Below are 21,195 nucleotides of genomic sequence, written 5' to 3'. Positions count from 1 at the left end.
GTGTCCAGAAAGAAGGATGGAACTCATCAGAAGTCTGCAAAGTAAGAAGGCAGTTACACGGAAGGATGGGCTTAGGTGAAAGCCAAGCGGAAGGAGGATTCAGGGCCTGTTTAAGGAATACCAGATTGTGGAGTGTGTCCAAAGAACCCCAGAGTGAGCAGTATGTCCAAAGAATTAAGGGAGGGTGATGGTGGGGGCGGCAGATGGCATAGGAAGGGAGGCTGGAAAGAGCAGTAGAACTGTCGCTGTAAACTGGGACTCTGCAGGTGGTAGGGAGCCACAATGTGTGAGCAAGGGAGGGCGGTGGACAGATCCCAGTTTTCAGAAAATAACTGTTTGAGGAGGGAGTGGTGTAGGATGGAATAAAAAGGGGCCCTCTGCCCAGAAGGAAGGGGGCTGATCACTGGGGTCCTGCAACAGGCAGGTAGGGGGCCTGGCCCAGGGGAGCCATTACAACAGACACTTCCACTGATCTCTGCTTTTAGATATTTTGAAAAAAGTTTTTTAGTAAAATTTATGGAGCTATACAATGCTGCAGGAAAAGTTCGAAGTTAAGATTTTATAGGAAATACTTGAAATCTGGTAATAATGTTTGAGGAATGAAATTGTAAATTGTCCTGCACTCTGCCCACATTCACAGTGGAGCTCAAAGATGGAGAAAGCATCAGAATCCTTTCAACAGTCATGTCGACGTGAAGCTATTGTATGGTCAAACTGGTATCATGCAGGGGGCCAGCAGGATTCTGGTCTTTGGGCAGAGGAACTGCATGGACCACCTAACTCTGTCACATTTGAAAACTGTGTGTATTTGGTAATAATTGTCTTCTTCTCCCCATTTAACTTGTATGATGTCAATGAAGCAACTATTATTAAGAACTGGCATTTGAATTTCTTAACTCTCATCTCCATCTCTTTTATCTTTGAATCTTTTCTCAGTAACACAGGAGTCAGGCTGGACAGAAGTTGATTAAGGGAGAAATATTTTAGAACACACAAAATAAGAGTATTCAATAGACAAACTCAAATAAAAGGCATCCTGAAATACCTCTACAGTCATATATGCCTAGGAGCATGTAAACTAGGCTAAACAGAATCCATCTAATGATTGTAAAACTTTTTATTCTAAGTGACAGGATGCTAGAGCACAGGTCATCGTGCGTGGATCTTTATCAGTTTTTGCTTGTTTTTCAGATGGGTGGTAATAAAAATTTTTCATCACAAATAACTTTCGGAGGAGAAAAGGATTATAAAATAGTATTACCTTGCACATTATATCGATAGTAATTAGGATCCTCTGATTCTTTCTTGACTGACACAGCTGCTGCTTTCAGTGAAATGCCTTTGAATGCAATGAAAATTACAGAATTACGTGTTAGGCCAAACCCACGAACAGAGAAATATGACTACTGAAAGAATTTTCAAGTTCTGTTTTGATCAACATAGGAACATTATAAATCAGTAAAAGGAGTTGTAGCTCACTCACTATGAACAAATGGCTTACCCACATAAAAATATAAATAATATAAAATCAATATAAAAAGAAAGAAGGAAAGAGGGAGAGAAGGATGAAGGAAAGAATGGAGGGAGGAAGGGAGGAAAAGAAGGAAAGGAAAAAGAGGTCTAGATCCCAGTTTGGGGAAATTTTCCTTTCAAGGTGACTGAATACACACGTATTTACATGAAATACTGTAAAACATCCTTCTCTAATGGGACCTGAGTTGGCACATATAATCTTAACTTACCCACTACAATGACATGGACTTCAAAACCTGGGGAAACTACATTAGTGAAACCAAAAGCCTTTACTGGGGAAAGGTGTGGTAGATTGCAAAAATTAGCCACAAATTTCTCCCATCTAGTATGGGCACCTGTTTGTGCTGTCACTTTCCTACTCCTATTTTCTAGAAGTGGAGTCTCCTTCTCTACCTTTTCAGTCTAGACCTGGCCACATGACTTGCTTTAGCCAACGGGACATAAGCTAATGGGATGCAAACAGAGGCTTAAAAAAGTGCTTGTGCATCAGAGCCCGCTGTTTTTGGAGCCGAGCTGTCATGTGAACAAGGCTGGGCTAGCTTCCTGGAGGACGTGAGGCCCTGAGGAGATGGGGAGGGGACAGGCCAGCTGGCTCTCCCAGCTGAGGCTTCAGACCCAGGAACGAGCCAGCACAAACACACAGAATTTTGAGAAAGACTAAATCATCGAAGCCACTGAGTTTTGGTGCTTTTTAATACAGCAATGGATAACTGCTACAAAAGTATACATATAATTTGACCATGAATGTTAAAACAGCAAAAGCAAAAATTGTGACATAGCATGGCCTTCACTATTTAGCATCAATTTACAAGTTCTGAGGAGTCTTCTGAAAACTAACAGCTGTTGGATATTTAAAATGTGATTATCAAAACGAAAATCTATTAGAACAGCTATGGAACAGAATGGACACAGCTGACAGCCATAGTATTGAAATGGTTAGGTTAAGTTGAGGAATTTGCTCAGAAGTGGGACAAAAAGGTAATCTAATGGAAAGAATAAAGGACGTTGGCAAATTGAAGTCTACTTACGCATAAAAACAGCTATTTATGTGTTTATCTGTAAGTGACCTGAAAGAATTTTCAACCAGATGTGTAAGAGCTGTTGGCCCTAATATGGGGATGGGATTTGAGGTGTGTAGGGAGATTTTGGGGGGGATGGAGTTTTGAGAGAAGAGAGTGAAAGGGTAAAAAGAAAGGAATTTTCCTTATTACTATTTTGTCTGAATTAAAAAAAAATTTAAACATGTATTAACTTTTGTAATATTTTATAATAAAATTTTAAAGTACATGTCCCAGTGGGTTAGGCACTAAAGACTCTACTAACAGAAACATTTGATAAACATGTGTCAGCTGTCAAAGAAAAACTCCTTATAATCCAGGCAACTGAATCCCGACAGTGTAAGAATGTAGAATTTGTTTGAAATGCTAACGAAAACAGATTTACTTCAGCTTTTCCTCAAAATAAAAGAGAGAGAGAGAGGGAACGAGAGAGGAAGGGAAAGGGAGAGACAGAGAAAAAATTCTAAACCATTTAAACATTTTTCTGTGTAACAAGTGCTATACAAATATCACAAGGAAGGCTGATTGATGGCCAGCTCTCAGAAGCCTGCAGGCAGCTGGAAGCAATTCGTATTGCATAATAAAATCCACGGTAGAAAGTCACATTAATAGGGAGCATATTTCGGTTTAAACGGAACCACATCTCCAAAGGAGGCCTCAACAAAAGAGGAAATGCTCATTGGACCCAACAGCTGATGAGAAAGGGGATGGGAGGCTGGGTCTAGATCTATGAAAGGGCTCCTACAGAGAGCTGACAACTCCCCTCCCCCTCCACCATTTGTCTTCCCAGTTTCTAAGAGGAGACCGCAGGCAGAACATATTGGAGCTTTGAAAAGCATCCAAGGCTAAGATTAAATGGGTGAGAGTTGAAGGCATGTCATGTGTAAGTAAGTGAGATTAAGACATGACAGCTGAATTCTGCTCAGCTGAGAAACGTGGCTTGTTTCTTTTCGTTGACTTGTATTGGTTTTACCTAGAATAACTAAAGTGGACAAGCACCATCATTTTTCAGACTGTCATTTAAGGTGGAACTTCTACTAAGCAGATATTTACGTGTGGAAGGGAGGGACACAACACCTGCAGCTGTGGGGGCGGGGGCAGGGAACCCTTGGATACTGGTCCACTCATGTCCTGCGGTCTCCCTAGGGACTTGGGGGGTGGGGCGCTGAACATAAACCACACCTTGACAGCTTTATGGTGCTGGTGCTCTGTGTTTCATTTTACTATAGGTATGTCTCTCCTCCCTTTTTCTACATCTTTTCTTCTTAATATTGAATATTGACTTTCTTTCAGATTATGTTAGATTTAATTTTAACTTTATATTTTGAACTGTTTATTTCATATTCTAGGTTGCTTTGAGAGCATTATTAAATTCTAGTTTTAGCCTTTTATAACCAGCTTGTGTTCACTTTTATCTTTTTGAGGTTTGAGTTTTATGTACTTGGTTACTTTAGGTTTTCTAACCTGTTCACTCTTAATGCTTTCGATATTTTCCCACCTCTTGATTAAACGTTTGAGTTTTCAAAGAATTCTGTTTTTAACCTTTTAACATTTCCCCTCTAATTAATGTCTTTTTTTTTTTTGAGGAGTGAGGAGAGGCAGGAATAGGGATCAACCATTGTCATCTACAGAAGAGGGATTTTTCTCCCAACATACATCGTCATTGTAATGCATGTCTATTGTAGAACATTTAGAAATGACAGAAGAGTACAGGAAAGCAGTAAAACATGTTCAAAAATGAAAACACTGCTCTGTTTCTAAATCAAGCCATAATTCCAAATGTGTACACAAGACCTTTTTACTCATTTTGCAGTCTGGTTCTAATTTAAATTAAAATAATATTTTGTCCACAAATTTATCTATTTAATAACATTAAGTACCTAATATTTATTGAATTAGAAGGCTCTTTTCTAAAAGCTGAGTAAAATATGACCATTCTGCAAATAAGGCCCCACTGGAGGTTAATTAGCACCCTAATCCCCATTTTTTTTTGTTGTTTCTTTGGGATTTCCTGCATAGACAATCATGTCACGTGTGAACACAGTTTTATTTCTTCCTTCCCAACTCGTATACCTTTTCTTGTCTTATTGCATCAGCTAGGACTTTTAGCACGAAGTTGAAAAGGAGTGCTGAGAGGGGATAAACCTGCCTTGTTCCCGATCTTAGGAGGATAGATTCCAATTTCTCACCATTGAGTATGATGTTAGTTTTTTGTAGATTTTTTAAAATTAAGTTGAAGAAGTTCTCCTCTGTTCTCAGTTTACTAAAAAACTAAATGGGCTTCACATGAAATGGGCTTCCCACTCTTTTTGTAGTAAAACAAAAAAAGGGGTTCAATGATAACCTGCTAAATACTTGATTCTAAAAGCATCGGTGTACATACCAGAATCTTCCATGGGTTCTGTTTTCACATGGACAGGGCCACAACTGAAAGGAGAAGGGAAACCTGGTAAAGACAGGCCAGGTAAGAACTGACCACAGGCATTTGGACACGTGGAATCCTCCAGGTTTCCATGCCATCAAGTTCTCCCTCCCCGCACAAACTGAAAGCAAAACTGCTACAGCTTGACCACTAACTTTCTTAATTTGTTACAAAATTAAAGTGTCAGTTGAATATAGCCTTGTAACCCCAAACATTCTTTTGAAGAAAGAATATACAACTGACCCTGGGGGGCGCCCACCCATCAAGTGGTTGAAAATCTGAAAATCCGAATGTAACTTAATTTGGTTCTCCACGAAGGCGTACTCCCACAGTGAATTGAAAATACAGTCGACTCCTGAACAACACGGGTTCCAACTGCACTGGTCCACTATGCGTACAAGGGGAGCTGAGCAGTTCAAACTCATGTTATTCAAGAGTCAATCATGTAACAAAATAAGAAAGACTTTCCATAGTCTAAAAACTAACACTTTGGGGCTAGATGTGGATTTTTTTTTTAAATTTATTTTTTACCTTTCACTTGGCGATGTTGTTAATCTCTCAGCATCTACTACCACCCCAGGCTCACCTGTACAGAAGTGAAAAGAAACACACTAGTCCTTTTCCGTGTCTTGAAATATGACAACATTCAAAGGCATATAAAGTGAAAGCATGTACAAAGAGAACAGAATTTCTATCTCTGGGTCATTATGGAATAGCAAGGGAGAGAGACCAACTCAAACCAGGCCCCATGCTCTGGGGCCATTTGTGTGGGCAGAATGGGGACCAAGGAGCAGACTGGGGCTGCAGCACAGGAGTGGGTCTCATCTTGCTGCTCATCAGCTGGGTGACCTCCAGTAACTTACTAAATCTCCCTGTGCCTCAGTTTCCTCATCCAAAAATGGTGGTTGGGTAGGGTTAATTAATACATGCAAAGTTCTTAGAACAGTTTCTGGCACATCATAAATACGAAATAAGTATCAGCCGTTATTATTCTATAAGGAAAATACAAGTCATCTGGCATAACAATCACCTGGTCACCTGCCATCCTCATCTTCAAGTCTCTCCCTTAATGTAAGAAAGAGGATCCAGGAGCTCAAAATTGTTCCAGAAACAGAATTTAATCCATGAGTAATCCATGCTCAGAAGAACCGGAGTGTGTGTCCCGTTTTCCTCTGTATTCCACAGTGTGCCTTGTGAACTGTGTGTCCCCCACCCTGCACCCCCCAGCCATCTCTACCTATGCAGTCTCTTTAGATCTGATCTTTCATAAATAGCTCTGGCCCAACGTTTCCAATTACATTCAGGATAATAATCTGAGAAAATAGGAAATGGGCCTAGGTAGATCTCTAAATGTTTCTGGTAAATTAATTTTTTCAAAGTTTTAGTCCCTCTATTAACCTAAGTTCAGCAGATTATAAGGGGTCATGTGTTCCCAAACATGGTCTCAAACACCCCTCCATTTAGCTTTCTGCCTGATCACATGGGCTTCCCAGAAGAACCAGCTTGTGGACCCTGCTTATCTTCAGGGTCAACTCCTCCATGAAACTCTTATAATCACATAATTCTAACCCATGTCCAGGGACTCTTGGGGAGTTCCCTCCAGCCATTCTAAGAACACCAAGGATCACCCCTAAGTCTCTGCTGGACAGTCTCAATGCCTCTCCGAGACTGTGAGTTTCAGGAGCATGGGAACAATCACACATCCTAGACCCACTCCTGACCCCAACAATGCCTGGCCCGTGGCAATTGTTTAAAGACCATAAGGTGACCTCAGCATCCTCACACTCATGAGGACAAGGCAGGTCTACTGCGGTCTGTGGTCTGGATGCAGAGGCTCGCTGGCATGTGAGCTGGGAGGAGGGTGACATCTCAGCTTTCTAGGCAGGGCGTGTCTTTCCCTGAGCTGCAAATACCACAACCACCCACCCTAGAATGTCAGAGGCTGCCTCAGTGAAGAGAAAGTAAAATATAAACAAGCTTTAGAATGTGCTGAACTTGTATTTTAATTAAGAAAAGTGGAACTGGAACTAGCTTCCAGATGACCTAGAATGACATGTAACTCTAAACTTCACTTTGGCCTTGCAAAAGCATGGAGCTAAAGATGCCTGGGGTCTTGGTTGAGTTAAAGATGTAAGTATGTTTTAATAGGATGCTTCTTTTCTCTTCTCTTGGAGCGTAGGCTGACAGACCATTGGCAGAAATGCCCACATATGATTGTATACAAGTTACTGCTCACCGCACACTACGCATACTGCTCCTTTTTGTGTGTATCTGCTCTAGTATTCTAGTATTCTAGAACAAAATGAAGCCAACTCCATCATTTCTCAGTGCTGAACCAAACTTCTTCCTGCGGAGGTTTATATTCTGACCTACACTGCAGTCTTTGGTGGCTGACGGCCACAGAATTCAAAACTAGTGTCTGTCAGCCTTCTGAACTCTTTCTCACCATATTTCAGTTTCCTGCATTTCTTCCTCCCGGGAATGTATGCATCTCTCCATATATTTTCCCTCTCAAAACCAGAACATCAACACTGCTGTTTCTGACACTCAGACATCCCACGCAAAGCCTCATTGGATTTTTGCCAAATGAAAAACGCATCCAACAATCAAGTTTCTAAGAAGGTGTCAAATGTGGAACGATAATGTGTAATAATCAAGAAATGAATTTATTCAAAGGAAGCAGAAGCATTGACCATTTTTTTCCCCATGGAGTAGAAATCTGTATTGAGCATAAGGACAAACTGAAGTCTCCTTAAAAAGCAGTATTCTCATTAAGGAGAAGTAACACTTCAGTTTTTTTTTAAACCTAAGACTTTAGAGAAACTAAGATTTTATATATATATATATATTTTTTTTAAATCTTTCTGATTTTTTAGGGGGTGAGGTGGTAAGATAAAGGAAGTTAATGCCTATGTAATAAATAGAAACTTCCAAAATAAAATGCCACTGATGGTTGAAATAAAAAAAAAGAAAAAGAAAAAAAAGAAAAGCAGAACTGGTTTAGCAGCAAAAGGCAGTCACCAAGTACGAGAAGTTGTCACTTACCTAGCTGATTCACTGGATGTAGGAAAGGTCTGCAAGAAAACCAATACTATTACCCAACATGAACACACAAGAAAGATATTAAACATCTGAATAACCAACTTCTAAATGTAACAGGACATAATTAACTAATTGAAATTAAGCTTTCAGTTTATTTTCCAATGAACTGACTATTACGATGGGATACAGTCTGTCACCTGTTAATGATGAATGAAATCCCTGCTTTGTTCTCCAAAATCCATTTCAGAGTTGCAAGATCATAGCTCTCTGGGTGTTGAAAGGCGACTCCTTCTGGAAGCCCCTGCACTGCCACAGCTGCCTGGTCTTGCAGCATCTCCTCATACGGAACAGGCACCATCACTGTTGATCCTAAGGCTTTGCCTATAAGAAGAGGCAAGATGTCTCTAAATGTTATGTGTGTAAAACCCTGCCACTCAACTTCATTTAGTGTAATAAACACAGGTGGTGACATCTGGCTTTGAAAATACATTAAAAACATAAGGGACCCTATTGCTCTCTATCCTAAGTTAGTAAAATTCCCAAAGGGCCAAAGTAAAAAATTTACAATATTTATTTTAAACCTTCACACAAATTAACAGGTCTTTTTCTCCATTCTCTTGAAGGTTGTGCAATTTGGGGTGCTCGCCCTGGCACACCCAGGGCTGTAGAGAGCACTCCGTGGTTACTCAGGCTGCTGCTGAAAGAGGATAGAGGCCCCAGTCAAAGCTTAACTGTCCCTATGTCACATCATAGAAGTCAGGCCAACTTGCCCGTTGAAAAGTTATACAGTCAACATGGCCTCACATCACCATCGGGGGCCATGTCACTCTTTCTGCACTGACCAGCCAGCCCCAAGGTGCTGGAGTCCCACTTCTCATAGAGTAGTACAGCCTGAGATGCAAAGATCCCTTGTCCTGGGTTCTTCCTGGTGCCACCGTGGTTGGAAATTGAGGGGGAACTCCTGGAAAGGAGTGAGTCGCAGAGGTGGGAGACTCAATGGCTTCATATAAATTTCTCTCAAATGCTCACAGGGACCTGTAGGTCACATAAATGTGTGCAGCTGTCTAGGAATGATAAACAAGGCCCTAAGATGAGAAGGTGCTTATGCTGCAATTAAGTATAACAGTTGTATAGTTATTTGGTTATCTAGCTTTTTAAAACATTGTATAGGTCCTTTTTTAAAAATCCCTGTCTTAATGCCCATGGAAAGACATGGGAAGGTGGGGAGACCAATGAGGGTGAGGTTGGTGACAGAACAGCAATGACCGTCTCTAATAATTGTGTTGGCTAAGGAGTGGGGTTTCCCTAAAATGGGAGCAAAGATTGAAGTCTGATCAATCCAAAGCTTTCAACAGACCAGAAGACGCCAAGTTGTCTTTGTAAGAAGACTTGATCTGGTACTTAAGAACTGACTCTTCCTTGACGAGACTGTAAAATTTCAAATGTTAGAAACCTTCTAAATGGTCACACCAATAAGATCGATTACCTAACACTGTCCGACTCTGTCGTGAACTATTCAGAACGCTTTACCATAACAGAAGCAGAAATAGTCCTCGACTGCTTTTCTGAGAATTTCTCTTTCTCCTGAGTCGATCTGCATCCTGTTCATAGGGCATGGGGGTTTCGTCTCAGGCAGGCCTTCCGCAACGCCTGTAAATGAGTCATTGCCACAAAGTCAGCATCCAGGCATTTGTGGGGCACACATCCTTAATCTCTACGCTTCTGGTATGGAAAGGAAAAGGGAAAAAAATAAACATCAAACAAGATCTTTGTTTAGTAAATAAAATAAAGAATAGGCAATTTATGATGAACAAGACAATATAACATGATCATCTCTGAAATGAATTTATTGGTAAAAAACTAAGTAATTCAACGCGTAAGGAAATATTAGTGTTTCAAAGGAAATTATTTTAAACAGACATGTTATTTGCCATACAGCCTAAAAGTAACAGTCGCTGTGTAGGAAGACTCTTTCATCACTGAACACGTTCAGGATCAACCCCCTTCCCCCAACTGGCCTCCTATCAGGTGCTACTCCCAAAATTTTGAAACTGATGATTTTAATCAGGGCCAGATGGGAGACAGAAATTACATGTTAATTTGCACAGGGAAAGTTTAATAAAAGAATCATTAACTAGTAACAAAGGACTGACTATTGAGGGATAATGAGAACTCTAAAGAACACACAGCATGTAGTAGGAGCAGCTCCCGCTTCTGGGGCTGAGGCAGAGCACCAGGAAGGAACTAATCTGGAAGAAGGTCCTGTGGGGCCGAGATCCAGAGCTCTCTGGGGAGGATGCAGCCATGGCCTGCTGGATGGTGGAAAGTCGGCTGGGGTGCAGCAAGCTGGGGCCGGCAAGCAGGGACCCACCCTCTGGGGGTGCCAGTGGAAACCACTGGCAAATTGGCCCCCGGTGCCTGCAAAGCTTGCTGGGTGTTGCGAAGAAGCTGTCTTTTGGGGTGTTGGTGGAACTCTATAAGCCACCTGCGGGTGATGCCAACAGAACTTGCTGAAAAGCCACTCTCTGGGGCTCTGGAGGGCTTTTCTGGGAAACTGCCTGTGGGCCTGGTGCTGCTGAGATTCACTGGGAGGCCTTCTTCTGGAATTTTCTGAGATTTCTTTGAGACTTGCTGGGAAGCTGGGGTGGGTGGAACTGAGTAGGTGCTATGTGAGGTAGGGGCGCCACTGGGAATCTCAACTGTTACTGGTCACCAGGTGCCACAGGAACAAACAGCTGAGAACCCACTGGAATCGGGAAGAGAAGTTCCTTCCTCTTCCAGGGACCTCCTCAGCCCTCTTCTGACGAAGGTACACATTGTGCCATCTGCCAAAGGGCCCAGCTCTAACATCACAAAGAGGTAATAACTTGATGACTGTCACACTGAAAATTGTCACACAGTGCTTTTTTGAGCTAGAGAGGTCCATACGGGAGTTATGTTCTAAGATCAAGTATAATTTAAGGCAAATACTGTGTACAGGCAAAATGTTACCTGAACACCCTTCAGTCATCCATCAAGTACAGAATATACAGTTTTGTGTATATTCTTATGCACATTTACACTGTAGAACCAGTCAATTAGGCTAAAAGAAGGAAGCAGAAGAAAACCTATGTATGTTTTGTCATTTGAACAATTTTGGCTTATGGATAAAGAAGTGAATAGAGAAGTAGAGAACCGACAATATTACCTGCAGAGTTTACTCCAAGGATCAGGAAACTACTGACTGCAAGCCAGTAGAGAAATGAAAATGCTAACAAAAAAGAATAAGAGAGGGATTTTTAGAGAGAGAGAGAGAGACAGAGACAGAGACAGACAGACAGACAGACAGACAGACAATAGAATTCTAGAAATGAAAAATAATCAGAAATGATAATTTCACAGGATGGACTTAACAACAGCACACTGTTGAAGAAAGAATCAGTGTCTCAAATAAAAGTCATAGAAACTATCCAATCTGAAGCTTGAGTAGAAAAAAAGAATGGGGAAAAAAAAAGGAACAGAGTCTAATGACGTGTGACAATATGAAATTTTCTTCTATATGTGTAAATAAGGAAAAGAAAGGATCAGAAAAAATATTTGGGATAATGGCCAAAATGTCCAAAATTGATGAAGACAACAAATAGACATATCATGGCTAAACTGCAAACTAAAAATTAAACAGAGCTAAGGAAAATTATATATTACCTTCAGAAAAATAAAAATAAGAATTCTAACCTGACTTTGTATCTAAAACCATGGAAGCCAGAAGGCAATGAAATGAAACTTTTAAAAGGCTGAAAGGAAAAATCTATCAAGTTAGAATTCCATATCCAGTAAAAATATTCTTCAAAAACAAAAGCTAGAGGGTGTCTTGGGCAATATGGCTAAGAAGCAATAGGCCTTCCCTCCCCCACATACACAGCAATAATATATAGACCAGAACACCCCTGTGAGACCTCCACCCATCAGTTGAGAAGCTACAGCACCCAAGCCATTGTTAAACTAAGAAGGGATTCCAGCACTAGGGGTAGGTAAATTCGGGGCATGTGGTACACCTGTTTGTGCCTCTCCCTCTCTGTGGCATAGCGCAGAGCACCTGTGAGGAAACCCACCCATGCTGGGGCTCCTCCCTTGGGAGTGGCCTGTGTGTCCAACATTCTGGCTTGTTTGGGGGTTGGCTGCCAGAGGAACTAGATTCTGTTTTGCTTCAGAGCACGGATGGAATTAACACTTGAGTTTGGAAGCTGCTGAAAACAGAGGTGAGCAGAAAGTTAGAGCTGCAGTTCTGTTGGCAGACACCAGGGGGAGAGAGAGAGAGATCCACAAAGGTATGAGAAGTCCTAGAACAGCCAGCCAGGCTGATTGGTGAAAGTCTTCTCCTGCAGGAGCCAGTATGCAAAGACTGAGAGGGGTAGTTGTTTCTTCAAATGCCCAAATTCCAGAAAAAAAAAAAAAAAAATTACAAGGCATACAAAAATACAGGGAAACAAGGCCCATTAAAGGAACAAAATAAAAAAATAAAAATTCAGAAACCAATTCTAAAGAAATGCAGATCTATGAACCACCCGACAAAGAATTTAAAATAACTGTCATGATATCATAGTGCAAAGATGCTCAATGAGCTGAAAGAGAATACAAGTAGACAACTAAATGATTCATGAACAAAATGAGAATACTGACAAGGATAGAAACTATAAAAAATAACCAAACAAATTCTAGAGCTGAAAAATACAATCGAACTGAAGATTTCATTAGAGGTGTTCAACAGCCTACTTGATCAGGCAGAAGCATGAGCAACCGCTAAAACATGTCTTTTGAAATCATAGAGTCAGTGGAGCCAAAAGAAAAAAGAATGAAAAAAAATAGTGAAGAGAGCCTGAAGGACTTATGGGACACTGTGGTATCTATAAGACTCACTTTATCTACTTTTTATATAAATAGAATTTCATTTCAGTACAGAATAAAAAAATTTGTTCTCATCAAACCATATATAGAGTAATAACCACTTTGTTCTGTGTGTATATTTTGATTCTTCTCTCACCATCAGTAATATTTTTAAATGCATTATAAGAGCAATAAAGTAATTACCTTGAATTAAAAAATATCTGCATTAAGAATGTAAATAGTTCACAATAATGAGAGATAATTTTGAAATGAGCGTGTTTGTCATTTTAATTACACGCTCCCAGTTCTGTATAAAATGATCTGCTATGGACAAATGAAATTATAAATTTCTTTCAAATAAAATCCATGGATGGTACATTTATTTTCTAAGTAATTAAGTATACGTTTCTCTCATTCACTCCTTTAAAAATTTTTTTCAATTAGTTGACATTCAATATTATTTTATATTAGTTTTAGGTGTACAGCAGAGTGGTTACACATTTATATAATTTACGACGTGATCTCTCTGATTAGTCTAGTACCTACCTGGCACTATACATAGTTATTATAATGTTATTGACTATGTTCCTTATACTGAACTTTATATCCCCATGACTATTTTGTGACTACAATTTGTATGTCTTAATCTTTTTACCTTTATCACCCAGCCCCCTCCCACCCAGTCATCAGTTTGTTCTCTGTATCATAAGTCTGTGTCTGTTTTTGTTTGTTCATTTATTTTGTTCTTTAGGTTCTACATATAAATGAGATCATATGGTATTTGTCTTTCTCTGTCTGTCTTATGCCACTTAGCCTAATATACTCTAGATCCATCCATGTTGTTGCAAATGGTAAGATTTCATTCTTTTTTGTGTTTGAGTACTATTCTATTGTATATATGTATCACCTCTTCTTTATTCAACTATCTGTTGATGGGCACTTAGGCTGCTTCCACATCTTGGCTATTGTAAATAAGTCTTTACTCCATTTTGAGTTGATTTTTAAATATGGTGTAAGAAGGTGGTCTAGTTTTATTTTTTTGCATGTATCTGTCCAGTTTTCCCAATATTTATTGAAGACTGTCTCTCTATTTTATATCCTTGCCTCCTTTGTTATAAATTAATTGAGCATACAGACATGGGTTTATTTCTGGACTCTATTCTGTTCCATTGATCTATGTGTCTGTTTTTACACCAATATCATGCTGTTTTGATTACCAAAGCCTTGGAGTATAGTTTGATATAAGGTAGCATGATACCTACAATTTTGTTCTTTCTCAAGATTGATAAGGCTCTTCGGGGTCTTTTGTGTTTCTATATAAGCTTTAGGATTTAAGTTTTAGTTCTGTGAAAAATGCCACTGGTATTTCGATAAGGACTGAATTGAATCTATAGATTGCTTTGTGTAGTATAGCCATTTAATGGTGTTAATTCTTCCTATCCAGGAGCATGGTATATGCTTCCATTTATTTGTATCTTCTTCAAATTCTTTCTTCAATGTCTTATAATTTCCAAGTACAGGTCTTTCACCTCCTTGGTTAAATTTATTCCTAGGTATTTCATTTTTTTTTTGATGCAATTGTTAATGGGATTCTTTTCTTAATTTCTCTTTCTGATAGTTCATTATTGGTGTATAAAAATTCAACTAATTTATGAATCTTAATTTTGTATCCTGCTACTTTTCTGAATTCATTTATCAGTTCTAATAGTTTTTTAGTGGAATCTTTAGGGTTCCTTCTATATAGTATCATGTATAAGACTCACTTTAGATTTAAAGACACACATAGGCTGAAAGTGAAAAGATAGAAAAAGGTATTCTATGCAAATGATAACCAAAAGAGATACAAAAGGTAATGGTAATGGTAGTATAGCCATACTATACTATACTATACTATACTATACTATACTATACTATACTATACTATACTATACTATACTATTCTACACTACACTATACTACACTATCAGTCAAAATAGACTTAAATCAAAAACTATTATAAGAGACAAAGGGCATTATATAATAATAAAAAGGTCGATTCATTAGGAAGATATAATAATTGTTAATATTTACGTACCAAATCTCAGAGCTCCTAAATATATGAAGCAAACTTTGACAGAAATGAAGGGATAAACAGAAAGCAATACAATAATGTAAGAGACTTCATTACTTCTACTTTCAATAATGGAGAGGACAATCAGACTGAGGATCAAAAAGGAAACAGAAGAAATGCACCAAACTGTAAACCAACTGGACATAACAAATATTATGAACATTCTACCCAGTAATAGTAGAATGTGTGTTCTTCTCAAGTGCATAAGACCATTCTCCAGGATAGACTACATGTTAGGATACAAAACAAGACTTAACACATTCAAATTGATCAAAGTCATATGAAGTATTTTTTTTTCTTATCACAATGGAACAAAACTAGAAATCAACTGCATAAGGAAAACTGGAGAACTCACAAATATGTGCAAGTTAAACAAGAGATCAAAAAAGTCACAAGGGAAATTAGAAAATACCTTGAGACAACGAAAATGAAAATACAACATATCAAAACTTATGGGATATAGCAAAAGCAATTCTAAAAGGGAAGTTTATAGATATAAATGAGTACATTAAAAAAGAAGAAAGATCTCAAATCAACAAACTTTTACACCTCAAGAAACTAGAAAACTAAACCCAAAGCTAGCAGAATGAAGGAAATAATAAAGATTAGAACACAAGAGAGAGAATTAAAAAACAATAGGAAAAAATCAATAAAACTGAAAGTTAGTTTTTTAAAAAGGTAAACAAAATCGACAGCCCCTTAACTAGATTAAAAAAAAAGATTCAAATAACTAAAATAAAAAATAAAAAAAAGGACATTATAACCAGTACCTCAGATATAAAAAGAATTACAAGAGAATATTATGAACATTTGTATACAAACAAATTGAAGAATCTAGAAAAAAACTGATAAATTACTAGAAACAATCTACCAAGACTGAATTAGGAAGAAATATAAAATCTGAACAAACCAATAATGAGTGAGATTGAATGAGTAATCAGAAACCTCTCAACAAGGAAAAGCTCAAGACCAGATGGATTCACTGGAGAATTCTAACAAATATTGAAAGAATTAACACCAATTTCCTGAAACTCTTCCAAAAAATTGAAGACAAGGGCACACTTTCTAACTCACTCTGTGAGACAGCATTACCCTGATACTAAAGCCAGACAAAGATACTATAAGAAAACTAAAAACTAATATCGCTGACAAATATTCATGCAAAAATCCTCAAAAATACTAATACAACAAACAGAATTCACCAGTATATTAAAAAGATTATATATCATAAGCGAGTGAGATTTATGCCTCAATGCAAGATGGTTCAACATATGAAAATCAATCACTATAATATACTACATTAACGGAATGTAAGACAAAAGCACATAAGCATTTCAGTTGATACAGAAAAAGCATGATAAGATTCAATCCTCTTTCATGATAAAAACACTCAAAAAGCTAAAAAAGGAAACTACCTCAACATAAAAGGAGCAAAAGTAAAGACATCAATACAGAGATTAAAATTATAAAGCAAATATTATAAAACCATTTTGTGCTAACAAATTTGACAACTTAGATGAAATGAACAAATTAAAAATAAAGTTGAAAAATAAGGTTTATTAAAATGTGTATACGAAGAAATAGAAAATATGAATAGCCCTATAACTGAAAAATTAGCATGCAACTCTGAAACTTGTAAAAAACCGTAATTAAATTTTAACAATTAGAAATACAATTGGCAGCTGACGCTAAAGAACTGAAAAAACTTTTCTTGTTCATCAATTACATACTCACCATGTTTTAAAGATTGCTTTAATCTTAAGTCTATCTTTGATAGTAGAGGCCCTAAATTTTGGTTTTAGAAGTCAATCTGAATCAATCAATCTCTCTGTCTCACTCTCTCTCTCTCATGTGTGTGCGTGTGTGTATGTGTGTGTGTATCGAATCTTAGATAGACAGATATATGTTTGTTTAGTAGTAAAATTATATACACACATGTCCTTTGCCAATCCTTGGAGACATCTATATATCTACATAGCTGTATCTATATCTATATTTACTCTCTGATTAAACTTCCCTGTTTTTTTTTCCTTTTTTGATTCCAGGAAATACAAAATTGTTAACTCAATACTTGGTAGATGACCTACAGTGGTAGAGATAGACGTTACATAAGGTGTAGGTTTTAACACCTTAGAGCAGGGGTCCCAAAACCATGGACTGGTATTGGTCTGTGGCCTGTTAGGAACCAGGCTGCACAGAAGGAGGTGAGCGGCTGGTGAAAGAGTGAAGCTTCATCTGTGTTTGCAGCCGCTCCCCAGCACTAGCATCACCGCCTCAGCTCCACCTCAGATCATCAGGCATTAGATTCTCATAGGAGCACTGGTCACTGGTGCCAAAGAGATTGGGAACCGCTGCCTTAAACTATAGTTTCCCTCACATATAGCCAGGTATGCTCACTAATACTCCCTGTCACTCACAACACATACTGGCATACTGAAGGCTCTGGAAGGCTCACAGTAAAAGAAGGGAAAAGGACTATAATTTTCAGTTATTAACTGAAAATAATACCTAACAAACCCACAAGTAGTTTTTTCCCTTTTCTTTGGGAAGGAGTAAAATAAGAGTGATTTTTTAAACATGGGATTTTAGGGATCTAAGATAATTTACTCTATGTGCTTCAGATTTAGTCTACAAAACCAGAGGCCTGCTGAGGATACAATACAAAATACAGTGACCATGTTTCTTGGGCTGGCCAGTGTTAAGTATTCAGTGGTATGCCAAGGTCAAAGGAGATATGTCAGAAGCACATAAGCTATTTTAGAAGAAAACATTACATAAGACTTGCCTACAAATATTTTAAGATGTATTAATACAAAGAATAAAATCTTTAACACCTACAGTATTCTGCAAAATCCTTCTGCAAGTCTGTCCTGGCACTGACAAATGCACGTCCTTTCTCAGTTCCCACGACAAACACGTCTGTTTCATACACTGCGATGCAGGCCACTTCTGCCTTGGACTTGGCCAGTTCTTTACACTGAAATAGAAACAAAGAATGAAGTGTTTTATACAAACGCAGATCCAGACTTTGTGGGGCCTGAGAGGTCTGCTTTAGGAAAAAAATGTAAAATAGGTACACACTGAATATTTATTTAAAATGAGAAAAGTAACCAAGAAAAAAAACAAAACAAATTTATCATGCAAATACCATAAACATCATAAAACCCAGAGAAGAATTTTTTTTTATTAACCACCTGTGATATTGTGATTTATAGTAAGGAATATATATTTGGTCTTTGTCCACTGTTCCTGGCACAGAACTCCTAAAATCCTTGGAATTTTCTAAGTGAAGAGAGTGGTAAAAAGTGTCTTTTGTTAACGAAGTTGATTTTTGGACTGCACCTAAGGATGGGGACTGAGTGCCAGGAGAACCAACTAGGTGATTAGAGGGTTGGAACTTTCAGCGCCACCCCCGACCTCTGCGGAGGAGAGAGGGACAGGAGATTGAGTTCAATCACCAATGGCTAGTGAGTTAATCAATCATGTCTACGTAATGAAGCCTCTGTAAGAACCCAAAAGGACGAGATAGGGGAGCTTCTAGGCTGGTGAACACGTGATTTGGGGAGAGTGGTGTGCCCAGAGAGAACATGGAAACTACGTGCCCTTTCCCCATTTCCTGCCCTATGCATCTCTTCCATCCGGCTGTTCTGAATTGCATCCTTTTATAATAAACCAGTAGTCTAATATATAAAATGTTCCTCTCAATTCTGTGAGCCACTCTAGCAAATTAATCGAACCCAAGGAGGGGGTCGTGGGAACCCCTATTTATAGCTAATAGGTCAGAAGCACAAGTGACAACCTTGACTTGCAGCTGGCATCTGAAGAAGGGGCAATCTTGTGGGGCAATCCTGTGGGACTGAGCCTGTAAACTGTGGGATCAGATGCTCTCTGGGAAGACAGTGTCAGAACTGAGTTGAATTGTAGGACAATTCCTCCAACTGGTGTTGGAGGAGAATTGCGTGTTGGTGTGGGAAACCTCTCCACTACATTGGAATTGGGTGCAGCATATTTTTCTTATCCTCTTCTCTGGGTTTTATGATGTTTATGGTATTTTGGCTGCAGACTCTTTGATTGCCTCTTCCTGTGACAATAATTTTTTAATATTATTTTAATAATTTAATATTTCTTCCAACATGGCTGATTACATTTTTATTATTGATGGTAGAGATGCATAAAACATAAGAAGTCATACAAAGACACACTTGCTGCTCCTCATAGTGCTACAGGTTTATGAACTACAGATAAGCATTCTGATACATTCTACTTTGTGTAATTCCTTTCAAAAATTTAAAAAAAATGTATGGAGTATTTATAATTGCATATGCTACATTATTGGGTATATTCCTGACCAGAAAAAAACTTCTGTTTTGACAAGATATCAGTGAAAAACAAATCCTGTTTATAATTTTACCTATTTAATGATTGGAAGAATTTTCCATAGACTAGCTTCTAGCTCTGTACATTTAAAACCTTGTTTCGCTCCTACTACCCAACTACTTCTGGATACAATACAACCTCAAGCCTTGTCCCTTGATGTCATGTTACCAGATGAGTGTACATAGTGGACTATAAGAATATTCCTGGAAATCATTCCTACATTGGGATATCTAGCAATAACTTACCCAGACACAAAAATAACAGTAAGTCACATAATACTTACTACTAAACTAAAACTAAATGCATCCCCAGCCCGGCTTCCCCTTCTCAAGACCCCAAGGATGCCATGTCCACTCCAACATCATCTGACACAGTGGGTTATGATCAACAGAATGATGATCCCGCCAAGATGTCCATGTGCTAACCCCCAGAGCCTATGAATATGTTACCTTACGTGGCAAAAGATATTACATTTGGGATCTAAGATGTCCATGTGCTAACCCCCAGAGCCTATGAATGAATATGTTACCTTATGTGGCAAAAGATACTGCATTTGGGATCCTGAGATAGGGAGATTATCTTGGAATAATGGGGGCCAAATGTAATCACAAGGATCTTATCAGGAGGGAGGCAGAAGAAGGAGATGGACGATGGAATCAAAGGGTAAAGTGGTACCCATGCTGGAAGGGTCCACAAGCCAAGGAATGCAAGAGGCTTCTAGAAGTTGAAAAAGGCCAGGCCCAGGTTCTCCTCAGGAGCCTCCAGAGAAGCAATACAGCCCTGTTGACACCTTGATTTTAGCCCTGTAAACCCGTTTTTCTGCCTTCTGACCTCCAGGACAGTCAGATAATAAATGTGTATTATTTAAAGCCACTATGTTTGTGTAATGGGTTACAGCAGTCACAGGAAACTAGTACAGGGGCTGTGGCAGAGAGAGTAGAAGGTGACAGTGACATTAACTGATATGGTTAAAATACCTTGTTTTAGCAAACTATACAAAAACATAGGTGCACATATTGCTAGGACTTTCCCAAGGCCACGGAAGGGGCCAGTGCAAGAGGGGAGCCCGGAAGCTCTGGCTCCATTAGCTTTGGGGCAAATCTCTGTTTCTGTCAAATGAGCCAAAAATTCAGCAGTTACTCTAACATATAGACTCCGATATCAGGTGATATTATTGATTTTAGCCTTACTTTGGTCATCCTCAATAGAAAAGATCTTCTTAAAAGAAATTTTTCTCATGAAATATGTATATTTTAAAAATTTTAGTAGATACGGAAAAGTATACAGAAGAAAAAAAAGAAATCCTCTATAATCCCATTATCCAGAATTAACCACTATTCATGTCTTGAACTACATACACACATAATTTTTAAGAATAAAATTAGAACCATACTACCGTATATAGGTTGGCATTCTGCTTTATTTATTTTTGAGCATTTATAATACTGAAAAACAAGATTTTCTGAACAAATGTATAATATTCTGTCCTAGATTATCCAGTTGGGTCCAACGTAATCACTATGTGCCAGTTTAACCATAACATCCTTGAAAAGTTTTTTCCCATTACAAATAATACTATAATAAATATCCGAGAACATAAATATTTCTGTGCATGTTTGTTTCCATTGGATGAATTCAGACAAGTGGAACACCTGAGTCAAAGGGTATACATTTTTTTAAGGTTCTTGAAATTTATCACAAACAGTATTTCAGAGGTGGGGCTCACACTCCTACCGGCACTGTGATAGAGGCCATGTCGCCTTCCATTACAAGCACTAAGAATCATTATT

General features: G+C 38.5%; 1 protein-coding gene across 1 annotated transcript in view; it reads right to left on the bottom strand.

The window, feature by feature from the left end:
• GTF2IRD2B (GTF2I repeat domain containing 2B) overlaps positions 1–21,195 on the bottom strand; it is a 51,564-nt gene that overhangs the window by 19,329 nt on the left and 11,040 nt on the right. The window contains exons 3-9 of the mRNA XM_006918527.3: positions 17,867–18,005; positions 9,586–9,705; positions 8,253–8,436; positions 8,059–8,087; positions 5,545–5,599; positions 4,975–5,018; positions 1,262–1,339 (exon numbers count right to left, since the gene is read on the bottom strand). Coding sequence (XP_006918589.1) covers positions 1,262–1,339; positions 4,975–5,018; positions 5,545–5,599; positions 8,059–8,087; positions 8,253–8,436; positions 9,586–9,705; positions 17,867–18,005 — 649 coding nt within the window. The remainder of the gene's footprint in view (positions 1–1,261; positions 1,340–4,974; positions 5,019–5,544; positions 5,600–8,058; positions 8,088–8,252; positions 8,437–9,585; positions 9,706–17,866; positions 18,006–21,195) is intronic.

This window comes from Pteropus alecto, unplaced genomic scaffold (genome assembly GCF_000325575.1).
Source record: "Pteropus alecto unplaced genomic scaffold, ASM32557v1 scaffold68, whole genome shotgun sequence".
NCBI classification, from domain to species: domain Eukaryota; kingdom Metazoa; phylum Chordata; class Mammalia; order Chiroptera; family Pteropodidae; genus Pteropus; species Pteropus alecto.
This window is presented reverse-complemented; position numbering and strand designations above follow the sequence as displayed.